General features: G+C 44.9%; 2 protein-coding genes across 2 annotated transcripts in view; one reads left to right on the forward strand and one right to left on the reverse strand.

The window, feature by feature from the left end:
* The window catches only part of LOC121598780 (neuropeptide CCHamide-1 receptor-like), a 56,237-nt gene extending 48,206 nt beyond the window's left edge, over nucleotides 1–8,031 (reverse strand). Inside the window, exon 1 of the mRNA XM_041926058.1 lies at nucleotides 7,964–8,031. The gene's annotated coding sequence lies outside the window, so the exon portion shown is untranslated. The remainder of the gene's footprint in view (nucleotides 1–7,963) is intronic.
* A 4,311-nt stretch (nucleotides 8,032–12,342) lies between these two features.
* Nucleotides 12,343–17,434, forward strand: LOC121598779 (transferrin-like). Its single transcript, XM_041926057.1, has 4 exons — nucleotides 12,343–12,638; nucleotides 14,504–15,016; nucleotides 15,336–16,160; nucleotides 16,245–17,434. The coding sequence occupies exons 1-4, from the start codon at nucleotides 12,563–12,565 to the stop codon at nucleotides 17,168–17,170; spliced, it is 2,340 nt and encodes a 779-aa protein (XP_041781991.1). The 5' UTR covers nucleotides 12,343–12,562; the 3' UTR covers nucleotides 17,171–17,434.
* The last annotated feature ends 235 nt before the right edge of the window (nucleotides 17,435–17,669 follow it).

The raw sequence follows: 17,669 nt of genomic DNA on the forward strand, positions 1-17,669 counted from the left end.
GTTTGCACATCCTATTGCATTGCACACTTGAACTACTCGAATTGGTTCGCTCGTTGGCGGTTAGGCTTCGGGCGAGCTGCTAGGAAACGTGGTACATATATCCTGGCACATGCTTCTGAGTGTGTCGGTTGGGGAACGAAAATAAACACTCTTCTGTCTGTGAGTGTACAAAAAAAAAACGGACACCACCGTACATCAATGAGGTCCGCATAAGAAGAGGAAGGCAACATCACGGGTAACCCACGGTCCCGCCAACTTGTTGATGGTGATATTGTCGGCGTTTTTTTTTTCCTCCTTCTTTTGCAAATTTGCTTCGTGCCGCCAGAACGAACCGATTTCGATAGAAATGTAAATACGCTCCGGCCGGTAAGATGCTACCGGTATCAATCTATCAGTGTGCCTGTTGTGTGGTGGTGATGTAAACAACGCCAAACCGTGCAAGTGTGATCTGTCAGTGAAATGATCGGTATCGATTTATTATGCCGAAAATGGATGGATCGAACCGCCGCACCGGGTATCGGGGGGAATTTATATTCCCTTCCACCTTGGATTATGATTTATGAGTTGTTTTTTTGTTGTTGCTTCTCTTCCATTCCATTCAATTGAATCGTTTATAATTTCAAATGAAAAATTGGGTACCAGATAGGTTGTGAAATTGGTGTGTTGCCTGAAGGTTGGGTGTGGAATATTAATATAAAAATACTGGCAAGAAAAAGGTGTTTATCTCCAACCATTTGAAGTCTCTAATTTTATGCGTTTCTTTCAATGTGGTTTATTTTTACAATGAAAAACCAGATACTTTTTTAGTATACACCATACGGTGAAGATACTCATCTTATAATCATGCAATCTTTTTTTTTGTCATTGAAATTAATCTACAAAACCACATCTTTGATGATAGAGGATAAGGTTTCTTTCTGTTTTCGATCCTCAGCCCTGTTGAGTGTTGGCTAATCTGTCGACCAACGCAAAGCATAATGCGTCGATTCGAAAAGTTTACCGTATACTTCGTACGTAAAGCCTAAAATAATAAATTTTGCACCAACAGCCCAAAAAAACCCATCCCAACAACAGATTAAGCTCGTTTCCGGTACCACTCCAGCGCCATAATCGGTTTGCGAATGAAAGATAATTTTCTACATGCTTTCCAGCGAACAAAGAAAGTGCTGTCCCGGTCCAAACGGGCTTCTCTGACGCTTGTGGAGTGTGCCGAACAAGCAACAAAAAAAAACCCCATACCCCGACCGAAGCTACCAACCTTAATAGACATGCCGTAAAGCCTTGCTCCATAAATAATAACCTTAAATCCAGCCGGTACTTATACCATCTGGCGTTACGCACTCCAGGGAGTGCCTAACGTTGCTGCAGCGACGCTGCAGCTCGCTTAATAGGGCCGTGTTTAAGTGTTGCCCGGGCTCGGCAGCAAATCGCGAAACCCTGTTACCAAGAGCCAGCCCGCAGGAAGAGGTCAACGGAACCACCGTTGCAATGTAGCGAAAATAAATCAGAAAATAAATGTCTAACAATGCCCTTGACAATGCGCCATAAAAAGAAAATTACCCTTCCAAGAATTGTGGCTATCGATTTTGGGTGTTTTTACATCCGATTCGTGTTTCCAACCAAAGGTAAATGTATTCACATTCGGTTAACTATAACTATGATTTGTTCAGCCAAAGTTTGCCACTGGTTTGACCCATTGTTGGTTGGATTTATTTCGTTTATTTGTTCTCCAGATGCGCTGCACCAAATGTGCCCTGCATTGAATGATAATAGTTGCATGGACAATGGACGTAACGAAGCGGCGCGCATTCACACCTCCAGTGGATGGCTTTCAACAAAGTAAGCTAGAACAAAGCCTATCTAATGATGCCATAAACCTTGCTTCAAATCATTTATTGCTAAGCCCGAATGGTTGGCAGCCGATTCGGAGCTGTGCAGAAACACCCGCACTGAGCAATCGCATCTCATTTCCCATTCAATGGACGGACACCGGAGAGAACGTGCCCATTGTTGATGATGATTTAGGACGGGGCCTTTTTCAGGGTTTCCTGCCGCTTTAACGTTCCGTATAATGTCCGTTTCCAAAGGTAATCTTTTAACACAAAATCCAATAAAAATTCAGAATAGCTCATGTGTTAAATTATCCCGCAAAAAAGCAATTGAAGACACAGGTTTGTTACAGGCTGCAGGAAGCTGCTTACAACTGTTGAAAAGAACAATTGCCTACATTTAGGCGCGGACGTTCGATTTTATGGGCATTTAAATTGCTATTCAAAAGTTACGCAAGGTGAGCAGTGAAGCTTAACTTCACCTTAATTAAAAAGCACGCTTTTCATTAAAATTCATCAATTGACACGGCGCACTGCATCACGGTATGGGTTAATTCGTGTTGCAATTTGTTTGCTTTTCCCCCCCTATCCACTGCCGCCACAAAAGTGTCTCTGGCGCCAACAAAATAATTAAAATCAAAACATTAACGCTTTCCGCAGACAGTTTCAAATTATTAAAGGCATCATTTGTTCTTTACCCCAGTTGTCCGTTTTTTTTTGTCTACCCCAAACTTAAAAAAGTAAGCCTGACATACAGTGCTGGCACACTCACCCACACCCCACCGGAGGCATTTTAATTGCTCCCCATTGTGCCATTCAGGTGGAAAAATTGAAATACCTAGTTGAAAAAGTTCGCCACCCCCACCGGTAAAGTAAGGGAGATGCTGCAGGGCGGGTAATGTTTTTACACGACACTGCTTCCCCTCCAAAATGCTCGTTCATTGTTCAGCGGCGAGAAATTATCAAGCTCTTGGTTTTTTTGTACCGTGTCATCGCTTGCCAACAAAGACATTCTTAAACCTAACAGGCAAAGAGACAGAGAGAGATAGAGAGAGAGTGAGAAAGAGAGAGAGAGTGAAAGAAAATCGTTTTGTGACCAAAAAGAATTTTTTTTGAATTTAGTTACGACATTAACGCACAGCAGCATGAAGACGATGGCGTAAGGTGATGTCGCGAACGAAGGTGTTTGAGTACACTGACTTGGGTCACGGGTCTGCAAGTAACCAGGACTTATTTTTACATTATATTCAACATGCTTCTGTCCAAACAACAACAACATTGAAAGCTCGAGGGCGCTGTCACTAACAAACTCAATATCTTGGGCGTTCGGAAAAGAACCTTACCATTCTGTGTCACTTGCTGATCCACGGTTGGGTCGCAAAGCCGACCCAACTCAGCAGGAAAAAAAGCTGCACAAAGGAGCAGCGCAAAAGCCATCGCATAATGGTTCACTGACCCCCATTGTAAAGCCTGCAGACGGATGAACAGACAGCAAAAAAAAAAAAAAAAAAAACGAATCTGCTGTGATTTTTTGTTGTTAATACTTCAGGTCACGTAGAAGACTGAGAATATTTTTGGACGGTTTGATTCCCATTGCCAAAGACGTTGTCATTTGGTGCCGCCCAACAACTACAGCCACAAACCATTGCTTACGAAACAGGCCATTTTAATTCAAATGTACTGACGAGGCAAAAGGCAATCCCAGGAGCACTATTCACAGGTGATTGTGTAATGTAATTCCTTGATGATTGTGCTTCAACTGTGAAAAGTCTTCCTTGTGCTGATGCAGAACACGAAAGAATGCGATTAACATTGGCAGAACAGCAAGCATTCGATTTTGCTGCGCCTAATGCATACCTTTAGGCGCTTTGTTTGCTGCCTTTCTGATAGTTTCTCGGTAGCGACACGTGCAGGACACACAATAACGCTTCCGAGAAAGTGCTTACTGTACACGCATGAACTGCAGCTCGGATGGATGTAATTTATTTCCCTGTATTGTTATTACCCGTCCAAATATGCGGTGGCTAACCACGTGTTAAACGGCAAGCATTCTGCGAAAAAAGGATGGCTTTACAGTACCTGCACCTGCTCGGGACCTACAAGTTTATGCACAGACGACATTTAGTCACGAGTAGCTGCTTGTGGATGGAAATAGAATCGCTACATCTTTTGAGACGTTTACATGCGTCATTATTATTATTATTATTATCGTTGTGAAAAAAAGCCAGCCATCTTCATAGCAACACACAATGTTGTGGCCACTTCGGTTGATGAAATGGTAACGGTGCCACATAAAGCTTCATATTGCCAAAATAACCAACCGACCATCATTTGCATTGCCATCGTAAAGTGGCGAACCATTTGCATGTGGACAAACAGCGCAATGAAGACGGGAATAGTGCTGGAAAATGGACACTCAGCCGGTTTTACGATTGTTGTTTGACGTAGCCATATCGGTAATTTTACATAATTACAATGTTTTGCAGTATTTGTATGCTCTAATTTAAAAGAACAGACACACCAAAATACTAAATTGATTTCATAGACTACATGAACACGCTTGGCTGCACAGCAGAGCCGTTACAGCATTTTCAATGGAAAACAAAATCTCTCTTCAAAATAACATGTTTCTCTTCCCTTAAGCCGGTTGATCAAATCTCTCCTTCCGCTCCACGAAAGCCCATAAAAGTATTTCCCATAACATCACCGTCGGTGGCTTCATGAGGGATCGTTCCAATAATGCTCGTTCTCGGGTCGCACCCGCTCTGGCGGCACACTGGCACAGGCCTTAGTCATCGTCAAACAAATTTAGTATGATCCCACGTTCCAGAGGAGGTGTGTCAATCAAAATCGTTTTATGGATTCCCCCCAAACCCCCAACTCGAACGCGGCGAAGGGTTTTGCGCGAGCCGGCGAAGCCTAGCAACCTTCCCTTTTCTCCCTCAATTTCATGAAAGAAAGTGCAATTTTTTGTTTGGCTTCTTTCCCACGCGTATAAAAAAAGCATGTTAGTATCGAAAAATCCATCCAGTACACACACACAAAATGATGTCCACAGCACACACACACGCACTCACAAGCACTCCCCAAAAATGCTTCATAAAGTGGGTAGCACAGAGTGCGCGTTGGCGTTTTGGTGGGCTGTGAGCCGGGGGTGAGCTTTGAAGAAGAGGATGAACAAAAAAAGAAATCAATCGAAAGTGGTAGTACTACACCCGTCAGCCAAAGCGTCCAATCAATCTCCTTCATCCAGCGCATTTGATTCGATCTTCCATAAAAAAGAACAGCCAACGTCAGGCAAACCGCGCACACGGCCGTCGACGGGACAACAACAAAGCTTTCCAGTGCCGAGATTTGGTGCTCGTAAAATAACAGGGGAAAAGCTCACCCCGTGCACTGGTATGCCACATAAAAAAAAAAACCGCACACGTGCAATTAAGTGTCAACCGGGCAACAACCGGGAGCGTGGCTGCATGTCGATCGGGGCATATCATAATAATAACGTACAAGTAAAAATAACAAAACATATTTTGATATTATGATTAGTACCTTTAGCGTGTGATGCTGCATTCAGCTTTTTGCGGCACTTCAGCCGTAACTACCCCAATTGATGATGGGGTCATATCAACGAAATTGCGCTCTGTATATGCGTGCTTGGGAAGTGGCTGAGTGGTGCAAAATTTATGATTCCACCAATTGCAATGAAAGCTTTTGAAAAAAAACAACCACCATCGTTTTAGCAAACAGCAAAACTCGACAAACGTTTAATGGTTTCATCAGCAGCCCACGGGGAGAGGAGTTGAAAATATTGACAAGTTTTGACCGCAGGCAAAAACTAGTTCCTGGAAAGTGTACTTTTGCGTCAGACTCGAGAACCTTTTTCACCGAAAAATTTGCAGGATTTTGTTTTGTTTGCTTCAGGTACGCTTTAATAAACACTATCCAACTGTTTGCGTTTTGGTTGGCTTGTATGTATATTTAAATTGATATATGAAATGAATGAAACCTCACAAAATAAAAATGCACGCTGACTTGTTCGTTCGAAAAGAGATTTCATTTATTGTTTGATCAGAGCATCACAGGATTCAGGACATGGAAAACTGTCAACTACCTATCAGAGGCCAGACCAAACGAAGAGGATTGCTATTGCCCTTGTGAACACTGAAAAAAGGTGGCATTTTTTGGTTTTGTATTTATTCTGCAAATATGCCAGCATACTTTAAACAATATTTAGCAGTGAAACGCGATCTCAAATTGTTAGAAATTGTCTATTTATTTGTTATCAATCTGAGTGAACTTTGCAAAAAATAAATACTAAAAAATAAAAAATAAAAAATAAATTCCCTGTATCTACATGTATAGCCCATACATTGTTGTAAAGTAGTGATTAGAGGTATCTTAAAAATGATTAATCTTTTTTTCAATTTACTCCAAAGACAAACTGAAATCATTTGCCATTTAATGCATAAAACGATAGCATTCCCCAATAATTAATAAGCATAATTGATAATATTTTATCAAATTTAGAATTTAGATTTAGAAAATTATGGGTCTTTGGCATTCAGCAAAATAAAAAACGACTAATTTAAATTATTGAAGACCTCAACGTCTAAACTATTTGATAGACAGCTGCGCACCGAGACCCCGAAACTCACGCCCAGTTTCCCTAAATGGGCTGATGGAAAAGGATTTGATAACAGAGCGATGTAAAAACAATTTTGCACAACTCTACCATCAACGACCCCACCCCCGGTAACAGACACGAACTGAATTTCATATTAAATTTCCCTTCCAAAAAGGATCTCTTTACAGTGCGGTCCTGAGTAGCACTCCCTCTTTGAGGTTAGGTCACCCACGAAAGGACATCAGATCCGCTCCGTGTGACCTTCTATTTTCGGTGGTTAGAGCAATGGAAAGCAACAAACAAACAAAAAAAGCATACAAATTGTCATCTTCATTCATTTTGGCAAGGTTGGACAGCGGGACAAAAAGCGGGTGAGGAGCCATTTATCACTCGCCAACCACCTTTTCTCGGAGTGAGCAAGCGGTACACGCACTTGGAAAGAGGCCACAAACCGACACCCCAAACGCAAACACACAATCCGTATCGTAGGTTTCAATGTCACGCTGGAAGAGTGTTCTTTTTTTCACGTATTATGTTCACTTCGTTTTCTTTTCTAGTGTGCCACCAGCAAACTAGTTGGACGGTCAGCTGCGTCAGGGCCTTTGGTTGGGTGGTGCCGATCGGTTTAATATTCCTCTGCGGTAGAATCTTTTATAAATAGCACCCGTGCACCTCTTCGCTCAGCGAAAGGTGGACAGAGTGATGATGATGCGGTGAATTCTACGCCCATCGCCCATCGCCCAGCCAATGACAACGGTCGAGAGAACTTGGGGCGACTTTCCGGTGGGCGATTTAGAGTACAGACAAAAGAAAAGGTTTTGCAAATCACACCAACGGCGCTAACGTTACTATCACACTCGGTAGAGAGGTCAGAAGTGGGCAAAGGAAATATCATTTTCCGAGAAGAGTTTTACCGTAAGAGAATGGGCACAAATGGAAGCACGAACACATTTGTGGAAATCAGAGATCGTAATCATTTGCAGCGAGCGACCCATTAATCGTTCCCAAAGGACTTGTTTGCAACTGGGCTGGGTTATTTATTTCTGTTCGTAGAATAAATGCTTGAAAATCATGATTTTGTTCTCGTTGCTGTTGGAAAAAAAACAAAACAATAACAAAAACCCGATTTATTTGATAAAACATCTAAAAGTGTAATTTTGTTATGCAGATTGCATAATTATCACCTTGCTATAAATTTTAACACAGGGTGTGCAAATCGCATTACGACATAACGATCTAATAAATAAGATCATGGTTTTTAGGTGGCCCATTATTTTTCAACGGAATTTAATATTGAAGTTTCCTAATCCTTCATTAAGCTTTACCCACCTGAAATTCACGTAGAAAAACAACATTAAATAATGCCGTTAACATTCACCTGCACGCATAACTTCGATCAACTTTCCTTTACGCACAACAAACTTTTTCGATTGTGAGAGTAATATGACGCAGGCCACTCCACTGCATGAAACAATTAGACCAAACGTGGAAAAACTCTAAATTAACTCACCGCGTAAGCCGATGAACTCCAACTGCCTGCCTGTGGCCGAGGCGTAAAAACACAGAAAAAAACATTAAAAAAGTACTTTTATTCCCACACTGCACACAAAACAAACTTCACTTTAAGAGGAAATTATTTCAAAGGTATTTTTCAAACTGCCCCCCACACCACGCAGCACTCTAACAATTCCAATTTCTTCTTGGATACGTTCCCAAAAGCTGCCATGCGATACTTCGTGCGGCTTCGTACGCGTCTATTCCTATTAGGAAATTCGGTTTAGAAGATGTTTAGGATAAGTACACCGAAAAGTAGCACATAAGTCGAAGTCGAGCACAGAAACCCATACAAACGGGGAGAAGTAGAGAAAACTTTTAATGAAATTTAATTTTTAGAAAACCTCACACATGTTGTTGGATGAATTTAATGTGGAAAAACGTGAATGAGCTATGGATGGGAAAAGTTTGTCTATTCACTTGCCTTTTCGAGAGCTGCTTCTGCCAACGGCTTTTGAAGTGTGGATTTGTTGATGTATCGCCACAACAAAAAAGAATATTATCACATTCACCAAAACTCTTCGTTTTCTTTACACTTTTCCTCAAAATCACTCAAAACACACTACAGAACCACTCAAAATGCTCGAAACCTTTTTTGGCGTTGGATTTTTCACGATTTTTTTTTATATTCCTTTCAAGCGCACTTCCACCAAGAGGAACAATATTTGCACAACACTTACACTTTTTACACACGCAACGGCTGCACCAGTTTCTCCGCTGCAGACAACCCTGGAATGAGGGGCTATTTTTAACGGAATTAATAATCTTTCCAGCAATCCTACCAAAGTGTAGCAAAACGGCCCAAGCAAGATTAGATTCCTAACATCGGGGCAATTTCGACCAGAGCATAGTATCGGGAGGAAGATCGGAAAAAAAAGTTTTGAAGAAAAAACACTTCTATTATTGCTAACAGAGTTTACTCTACCGACCAACATCCTCCACATCCTCTCCGTCAGCGAGCTACAGCACTGTTCTGCAGACGCCAATTTCCGCACACAACAGCTTTTTTATCTTTTTTTCCTTCTTTTTCTTCTTCTTCTTCCAACCACACACACCGCGCAGAGGGGCTGCAAACACTTTCACTCGTAAAACTGGTAAAGGTAAACAGCTCCGGGTGAAATTAAATTCATCAATTCCACACCATCGGAAGCTCCAGTGTTTTGTGTATTCTAAGCGTTAGCAGCCCTATGGCGCGCGGATCCATACGTTCTGTGACGCAGATTTCATTTTTAATCTCTTTTTTTTTAGCATAGATACTTTAACGCTTTTGCTTTGCGACACGGAAAGTGTTGTATAATGTGTCCGTCAGCTGAGTGAAATTTGATATTAATAAAAATAATCACTGGAAGTCACACATTTTATTAGCACTTGTGTTGATGGAGAGGACAACTCTTCTCACTTCACAGCTAAGTTTGAACGTCGTTTGAACATACGGACACCATCGATAATGGATTTACGAAATCAGCAATCGATTGGATATTTGAACCTTCTCAGAAAACCTCTTTTTTTGAGTATTTTTGTTTTATCAACTTTTTGATCAAGATTTTTTTTTTATTTCTCTAACGATTAAAAGCAATATACATTTTGAATGTGTATGATATCTAGATGTATCAACCAAACACATAATTTAAATAAGGTTCCGAATTTATAAATTACACGAATAAAATAAAAATTAGAATAATTAAATATAATTATAAAAAATCAGTTATAATATTGATTGTGTTCAAATAGATCACCTCTTTAAAATAAAAACTCGTTCAACAATTACACTCCGAACAACAACAGCACTCCGAACTATTCGATGTTACAATACACGACGATCGCCAACGCCGAACTCTCTGAACCAGTGCGATGTTAGCACCGACCGTTAGCGTACCCACCAGAGATCAATCCGACACCGTACCCGGCACAAAAGCTACTGACAGTGGCCCTCGGTTCAGTACGTAGCGCTACTGGCGCTCTCTTGTGCTTACAGGAAAATAAAAACACCGGCCGCACATACACAGGGTGCGCGTCAGCATCTGCCGCTGTCGTACGAAACCCGACGCGGCTTGTACCAGGTCAGGCTGGCTGTTGGTGATGATGATGATGATGCTGCTGCCCGACCCCGTACCCGACGACACATCAATGGAATACGGTAACGTATTCAGGAGCGCGGGAAAATGACGCGCAGGCGCACCTACCGCACTTGTTTGGTAAACACAAGCGGTCCTGTGACGTCGCTTGTCGCTTGCTATTCGGCCGAACGACAAGTTCAGGCGCGCACTTAAAACAAACCCGTTGACAGCCGAACATTCCGAACTAGCACGTGCTCGTTCGGGAACCAGGGGTACTGCACCTCTTTTACAGGTTCAGAAAATATGAAAGAATTAATTAAGATATTCTCAATGATTTAGTACGACTTTTAAGCAGAGTGAATTCTCCATCTTGGAGCTCCTCTAGATATAAGATACATCATGAGTCGGGTCGGATCAAGTGTCATTTAGTTAACAGGATCAAATCCCAAATCCTGACAAGTTTAGTTTTAAGGTATAGTCCTTTGCCAACCAATCCCCAAGTACTCGCTCTCTAAACACATCTTGGAGCTTCTCTAGATATAAGATACATTATGAGTCGGGTGGAGTCCAGTGGCTTTTAGTTTAATTGATCAAACCCCAAATCTAGGAATCTAGTTTTAAGGTATGGCCCCTTTGCCAATCTGGGAAGGTACTCGCTAGTACTTCCATTTCTGCAACAGACTTCTAAGAGATACTGGTTATCCTAATCCAACATTCGTACTCGCTGTGCTGTCTTATGTCTCTTCTTCTTAGTGGATCTTCATAACCATCATAACCTACCGATGTTCGGTACGTAAACAACTCAGCAAGCTCGTAGCTCAACCTGCGCCTTCACATGCCATGATCGAACAGATGACTCAAATATGGCTAGAGGGTTTTCTTCCTTCACTTAGACAAAACAATGACGTGGCGGCCCCAAAAATATATCCATAATGGACCACATCTTCACATTTTGAATGTGATAAGAGTTTTCCGGGTCTCAGTAATGTGTAGAGCATGTTGATTTAATTTAACGTACCACCGTTCCAAGATAGCAGAACTACACTATTATCTGACGTGTCTAATTTGCTTTACAAAAAAGATTCATAAAGCTTATCATTATGTTTCTTCCTTGTGCTTCCCCCTTCCATATGAAGCTAAAGTTCTTTTATTTCAGAGAGTATCGTAGTATTTTTGTAAAGAACTCCGCGGTATGTTTATAAAACATGACATTTATTCCAAGACTCATTTTCAACAAAAAGTTTTTGATAACGTTCATCGAACCCATCTGTATCAGATGTCTCGAATTTAACACATCTCGCTATTAAAAAGCTTGACATTGAACAGCTTCCAGATCTCCTTACCAAGTTATTTTTATTTTATTTTATTTTATTTTATTTTTGGACTATAAAGATATTCTGCTTCTTCTATTTGGCGTAACGCACTACACGTACATGCCGGCCTTTGCAGGGCTTCGGTAGTTATTCAGTACCACGCAACTTGATAGACAGTCCTTGATACGGGGGAACAGTCCATATGAGGCTTAACCCCACAATAAGCATGTTATTAGGTTGTACGAGTTGACGACTACACTACAGGACTAAACATCGGCATCGGCGATCGGTATGAGCTTACCAAGTCCCTAACGTGTTTGCAGACATTTCGACATGAACTAATTTAAGGTCATACATTATCATGTTCAAACAAATTGGTGCATTGAAAATTCTTCGTATATACGATAACAGTATACAATAAATGCATTCCACCTGCACGGGAAACTTCTTCCACTTTCATTCTATGAAACCGGAAGAGTGCGACACATTTGTCTGTTTACAAGTAATGAGTCAACCGCATGGAAAAAGCACTACCTATATTTAATCTGATTTCTCGGTAATGTTCTTACGAACTTTTGCACCCCATCACCCCAATGTCTACCTGAATCAGTCATCGCTCATGCAATTGGAGAACCTATTGCTGGTCCCAAGACCCCAACATACACAAAACCAATACATACAGCGAGGAGCTATTCCGTATTCTTCTTCCAAATCCTTCGTGCAACCGGTACAATCCGACGATATCGGCCGGTATAAATGTTGAATAATCAGTCACACTACACTATCTGGAGCGATTTTGTGCGAACATTTATCTTATCAGTACCGCGTCGCTGTAGATGTATGTAGCTGTGTACACCTTTTGGGGCGTATCTAGCGTGACTGTGTAAGTTCGTTCGTTCGTTTTTTTAGCGATGATAACGAACATCAAATCTAACCTGCCAGACCTGGACCGCAACGGAAACACCGCCCCACAGTGCAAGGGTTCAGTTTCAACGGAGACTTTGCGGAGGTTTCGCGTGCGTGTTTTGTCCTCCGTGGCGCGGATTCGAACGAATAGCAGGGTGATATGCGTTAGGCCCGTAACGCAACATCCACAACCCCCGGAACGAGTGTGTTTGTGTGCCCCAGTGAAGTGTAGTTTTTAATCAGGTTTTGTAACGCTAGCACTACTGCCCACACCTAGCGATGGTTCAGGTGTACCGCTTACCAGTATTATTGGTCCTGGTCGCCTTGGGTGGCTTTGCCGCCGGACAGCAGCAAGGTATGTAGGCCATCCAGCGCCCGCCCGGCTTGATCATGTGATTTACTGGTGAAGGTGACAGACTAAACAGACAGGTTTAGTCGGTTTGTTAATCCCTAGCTAGGAGGGCTGGGATTCCCCCCAGGCCTTTAACAGCAAGTCATTTAAATCAACTTACCTGTGTCATAACTGGCAAAGGGATCGAGACTATTAAAGATGTTGTAGTTCAAGCGTTATTCTACAGCGCTTCCGAGCTGTCAAATTAAGAACTAGTTGCTAGAAAATCATGTCCCCGCCGTACTATAAGCGATAAGCGATCACGAAGTTAACCACTTGAGAACAAACGCAGGCTGCTCTATCAATCCCCTCCTGCTAAGCTTATCAAAATGGCCACTGTTTTATGTGCCACTTGGGCCGTCAGCGTAGGCGTGCGTCTTATGGGCGCCCCTTTTTGGATGATTTATTCTACACCTCTGAAGGTCACAAGACAGGCAGCAGACAACAGATTTTCACTGTCGAGAAGACTGTTTTGTTTCACGTTTACTCGCCTTAGCCTTTATCTCGTTATCTCAAACGAGAACATTATGAGGCCGCAGAGTAGGGTGGTAATTTGACACCGGACCTTTCGGCCGGCATATACTTGTATGTTGGGGGCAAATTCGTGGATGCTACCTTACATCACATATTCTTGGGTGCTTTAAAAAGGGAGAAATAACAAACCCCACACCATGGTCATGTATTTTTTTACAATCTCGATAAGCTCAAGGTTTTATCTCCCACTCATATTACTCTGTCGGAACATTAAACATGAGCATATTAAAGTTTAATGTGTTCTGGCGGCTAACGAGAACACTCTGAAAGGCTTCATTACGGACAATTAAACGCTTGTGAATCATGATTCGAACAATACATTGCAATGTTATGGTATTTAAAGCCAATTTCTGAGGAAAAAAGGCTTCAAAATGTCAAAAAACGTCCATACAAATGATTGAATCATTAATTATTGATGGCTTCGTGCGCTAACTGGCACAGGCTTGTCGATTATCTTTACAACTTCCGGTGAATTCCAACCATCCCGCGTATGTTGTAACGAGTGCTTTACATCGTACAAACTTCTCCCCTTCCAAAAAAAAAAACATATTAACCCAACCCTTATGGATCTAGAGGACCACCCCATCAGAGTGCTTGACGAAACACGTTACAGAAGCGTTACGGTGAACTCATGCACCATGCCTTCTTATTCTCCGCTCAAACCCTCATCCAAGATGCCCGCGAACCCCCCCGAAAAAACGGCCAACATATCGACGAGTTTGTCGCAGTGCTGCCTCTGCCTCTCTTATCAGCCCGAACACCCCATCGCTGCTCGTGATAGCGCGCGCGATAACCTAAGCAAACAACTCAGCGCTGTACTCACGACTCCGTCCCAGCACGATACAACATCGCGATCAATATCGAGAGCTTAAATTCAACCCCCCCCCCCTCCTCCCCTCTGCGTGTGATGCCTTGTCGTCTAAAAATAAAGCTTCTAAAACATTATCGATCGAAGCAATCGAAGAGGTTTTAGGGATTGTGCAGTGAGATCGTTGGAGTCCACGATGCGTCAGAGAGCAATCCAAAGGAGTGGTGGTGCTTACGATGTGTACAAGCAAGGGAGGGGATAAAAATGTTGGTATACGACGTACCTTACAGCCATTCGCCGTACACTGTTTGCCGAAAACCCATTTGCCCATTTAGAAGATAAGATAGGAGACGCGTGCAAGCGCGCCATTTTCGACAGTTCTTAAAGCGAATCTCGAAAAAGCCCTTCCAGCGGTGGAAAAAGGGCCTATTCAAATGACTAATCTCATACCCCACTGCTTCTTCTTTGTCTTCTTCTTCTTCTGCAGAGCGCGTCTGTGCCGCGGCGCGCTACACGGCCGAATGTGAGCAGCTGCAGCGCGGCGCCTCGGAGGTAGTGTGCGTCCACGTGCAGGACAGTGTCGAGTGCGCTCAGCGCATCCGCAACGGAACGGCCGACTTTGGCGTGTTCAGTGCGGAGAGTGTGCTGCTCACGGCCAGCCTCGACTGGGAAGGGCTGACCGTCATCAAGGAGCTGCGCAATGCCGAGCGAACGCGCGAAACCGTCGACTTCCAGACGGCCGTGGTAGTGCGCAGTCGCCATACCGGGGGGCTTGATGGGCTGCGCGGTCTGCACTACTGCCATCCGGGGTTGCACTACAGCCGCACGCAGCGCTGGACCGAGCGGGTGCTGAAGCACTTTGAGCGGCTGGTCGCACCGCCAAAGTGCGAGGACTTCCACACCGTTACCGAGATTGAGACGGCTGCCGTGGCGAACTTTTTCGGTGCCTCCTGCCGGCCGGGCGTCTGGTCGCAGCTACCGAAGGAAGACTCGGACCTGAGTGAGTAATGCAACGAATTGAGCGATTTGAAATATTACAAGGTTTTCCAGGAGAAGCTGTGGGATACTCTATTGACTCTTTCTTATGTGAAATGAACTTAATCTAATGTAATAGGAATTGGACTCTATAGCATCCTTTTTGGATAAATACCGTAGGAATTTCCAATAGGAAAGGGTGCCATAGAGTCCAATCTCCAATATATGAGGTTCACTTACCGTAAGAAAAGTCAAGGTAGTGTCCCACAACTATGAGAACTCCTGGAAACTCCTATATTAAATGTGAGTTTTGGTTTTGATTGCATAACTCCCCGTTTTTATAGAGGAAAAATACTCGAATCTCTGCTCGCTCTGCCCGAACGTGTCGTCCTGCTCGTACGATGGGTACGCCAACGGGCAACAGTCCGCGCTGCAGTGTCTCGAGCGCGATGGCGACGTGGTGTACGCGTCCGTGCTCGAGATCCAACGCTTCTTCACCGATCGGAGCTCGATCGCGAGCGATTTCTCCTACCTCTGCCCGGACGGTACGCTGCAGCCGGTCAGTGGGCCGGCCTGCACCTGGCTAGCCCAGCCCTGGGGCACCGTTATGGCGTCCGCGACCAAAGCCGTCCAGATAGCGGCCCGCATGGACGTTTGGCTGCGCAACTCGCTCACCTCGGGCGCACCGTGGGAAACGGCCATCATCGACATCCTGACCCGGCACAATACGGACCGGATTGCGGCGGCGTCCTCGATCCAGTCGCCGGTCGATTATATGCGGCCGCACCGGCCAATGCCGATACCGGCCGACATCTGCCAGTCGACGGCCCGCTGGTGCACGACCTCGCTGGAGGAGCAGGACAAGTGTGACGTGCTGGCGAAGGCCGGCCTAACGTCCGGCGTGTATCCGCTGCTGCAGTGCAACAATCCTACCACGAACCGGATCAACTGCCTGCGGGAAATATCGGCCGACCGGGCGGACTTTGCCGGCATCGATTCGAACTATGGTTATCTGGCCCGCCAGTCCAACCTTGCTGCGGCGCTGTACCAGGAGACGGAGAAGGAGAAGTACTCCTCGGTGGTGGTGCTGACGAAGGAGGGCAAGGGGCACGATCGGTTCGAGAAGCTGCGCAACGCGAAGGCTTGCTTCCCGGAGTTTGGTGGAATTGGTGAGTAGCGAGCGAGGTCATCGTTTTTTGAAGGAAGAATAACCTTACTGACCTTAAAACTATCTTTTTCCATTCCCCGGAAAGCTTCGATCGCATTCGTCAATGTGGGTCGTTCGCGTGGAATTTTCGATCGCAACGAGTGCGACTACGGCCACCTGATGAGCGAGTTCTTCTCCGAGTCGTGCGCTCCCGGGTCGCGCGATGACCTGCACGATCCTACCGGCGAGCACGCGGAAAACCTTTGCGCACTGTGCCGGTACGCCGAGAAGCCGACGCCGCGCGAACTCGGCACCTATCAGGCCGCCGATGACGACGGCCTCTACACGGACAGCCCGCTGGAAGACGACGCCGAGGAGCCACCGGTCGAGGGCATTGATCCGGCGCTACGCCAGAACGACGGCATCGGTGGTTCGATCGACCGGAACTTCCTGTGTGCGGCGGCCGAAACGAACCGTTACTATGGAACGCGCGGCGCCCTGCGCTGCCTGCAGGAGGCCGGCGAGGTGGCCATCATCGAGGCGCAGAACCTGGCCGAGCATGCCCAGTTCCTGGCGATGAATGCGAGCGACTACCGGGTGCTGTGCCGGAACGGTACGCTGGCCGCCTACACCGGCTTCAACGTGGACGAGGAGTGCTACCTGACCACGATCGTCGACGGGGAGATCGTGGTGCGCCGCCAGTGGGAACAGTCGGACAACATCGTGCATCTGCTGACCTCGCTCGACGTGTACCTGCAGAACGATCCCGACTTCCGGATGTACAACATTTTCGCCGGCCAGCGCAACCTGCTGTTCGAGGATTCGGCACTCGGGCTGGTTTCGCCGCAGCACAACGAGCTCGGCACGTCGGTGAAGAACTACATCCGGCTGTTCGAAAACATCGAGGACTGCCAGAATGCGGCCCCGTCTACGACGCTGGCGCCGGGCGGTACCGGGGGCCGGGCGGCGATTGTCACGGTCAACCTGCTGCTCACCATCATTCTGGCGGGCATCATTGCCTGGCGGTTGTAATCATTTCGTTTCTGGTAGGTGTTTGGGCTCCCTCTCTTTCTCTCGCGCGAGAAGCCACACCACACCCAGAACGGAAGTTTTGTTTTTGTTTCTCCCCACGTAACGTGTTTACTTTTCTTCATCGCGATATCACTTCAATCCATAACTAGCGTAGTTCTAATGCCACACCGGAATGAAAAGTGTATTTAGTGTAACTGAGACATTCATTAGTTTAACGGTCGAAACGTAACGGAAATACTAATAAAGAGGAACACTTTAAACTAACAACGAACCAAGGGATATTTTTTTAGCTTTACGGCGACTTGTCCCTCACGTAGAAGGAGATAGTCGGAAACTATCAAAGAGGATTCTGAAACAAAAAATCAACCAGAAATCTTCATCATGCGACAGATCTTGAAAAAGATGGCAGAATACAAAGCAGTATATGATAGCATAGCCAGGGTAAAACTTACGACAGCATAAGCTCTTTTGGAATCCCAGCCAAACTGACAAGGCTAGT

This window comes from Anopheles merus, chromosome 3L (genome assembly GCF_017562075.2).
Source record: "Anopheles merus strain MAF chromosome 3L, AmerM5.1, whole genome shotgun sequence".
Classification (NCBI taxonomy): domain Eukaryota; kingdom Metazoa; phylum Arthropoda; class Insecta; order Diptera; family Culicidae; genus Anopheles; species Anopheles merus.

Coding starts and splice junctions, on each gene's coding strand:
- LOC121598779 (XM_041926057.1), top strand. CDS start 12,563: ATGGTTCAGGTGTACCGCTTACCAGTATTATTGGTCCTGGTCGCCTTG. Junction 12,639..14,503: donor TGCCGCCGGACAGCAGCAAG/GTATGTAGGCCA, acceptor CTTCTTCTGCAG/AGCGCGTCTGTGCCGCGGCG. Junction 15,017..15,335: donor GAAGGAAGACTCGGACCTGA/GTGAGTAATGCA, acceptor CCGTTTTTATAG/AGGAAAAATACTCGAATCTC.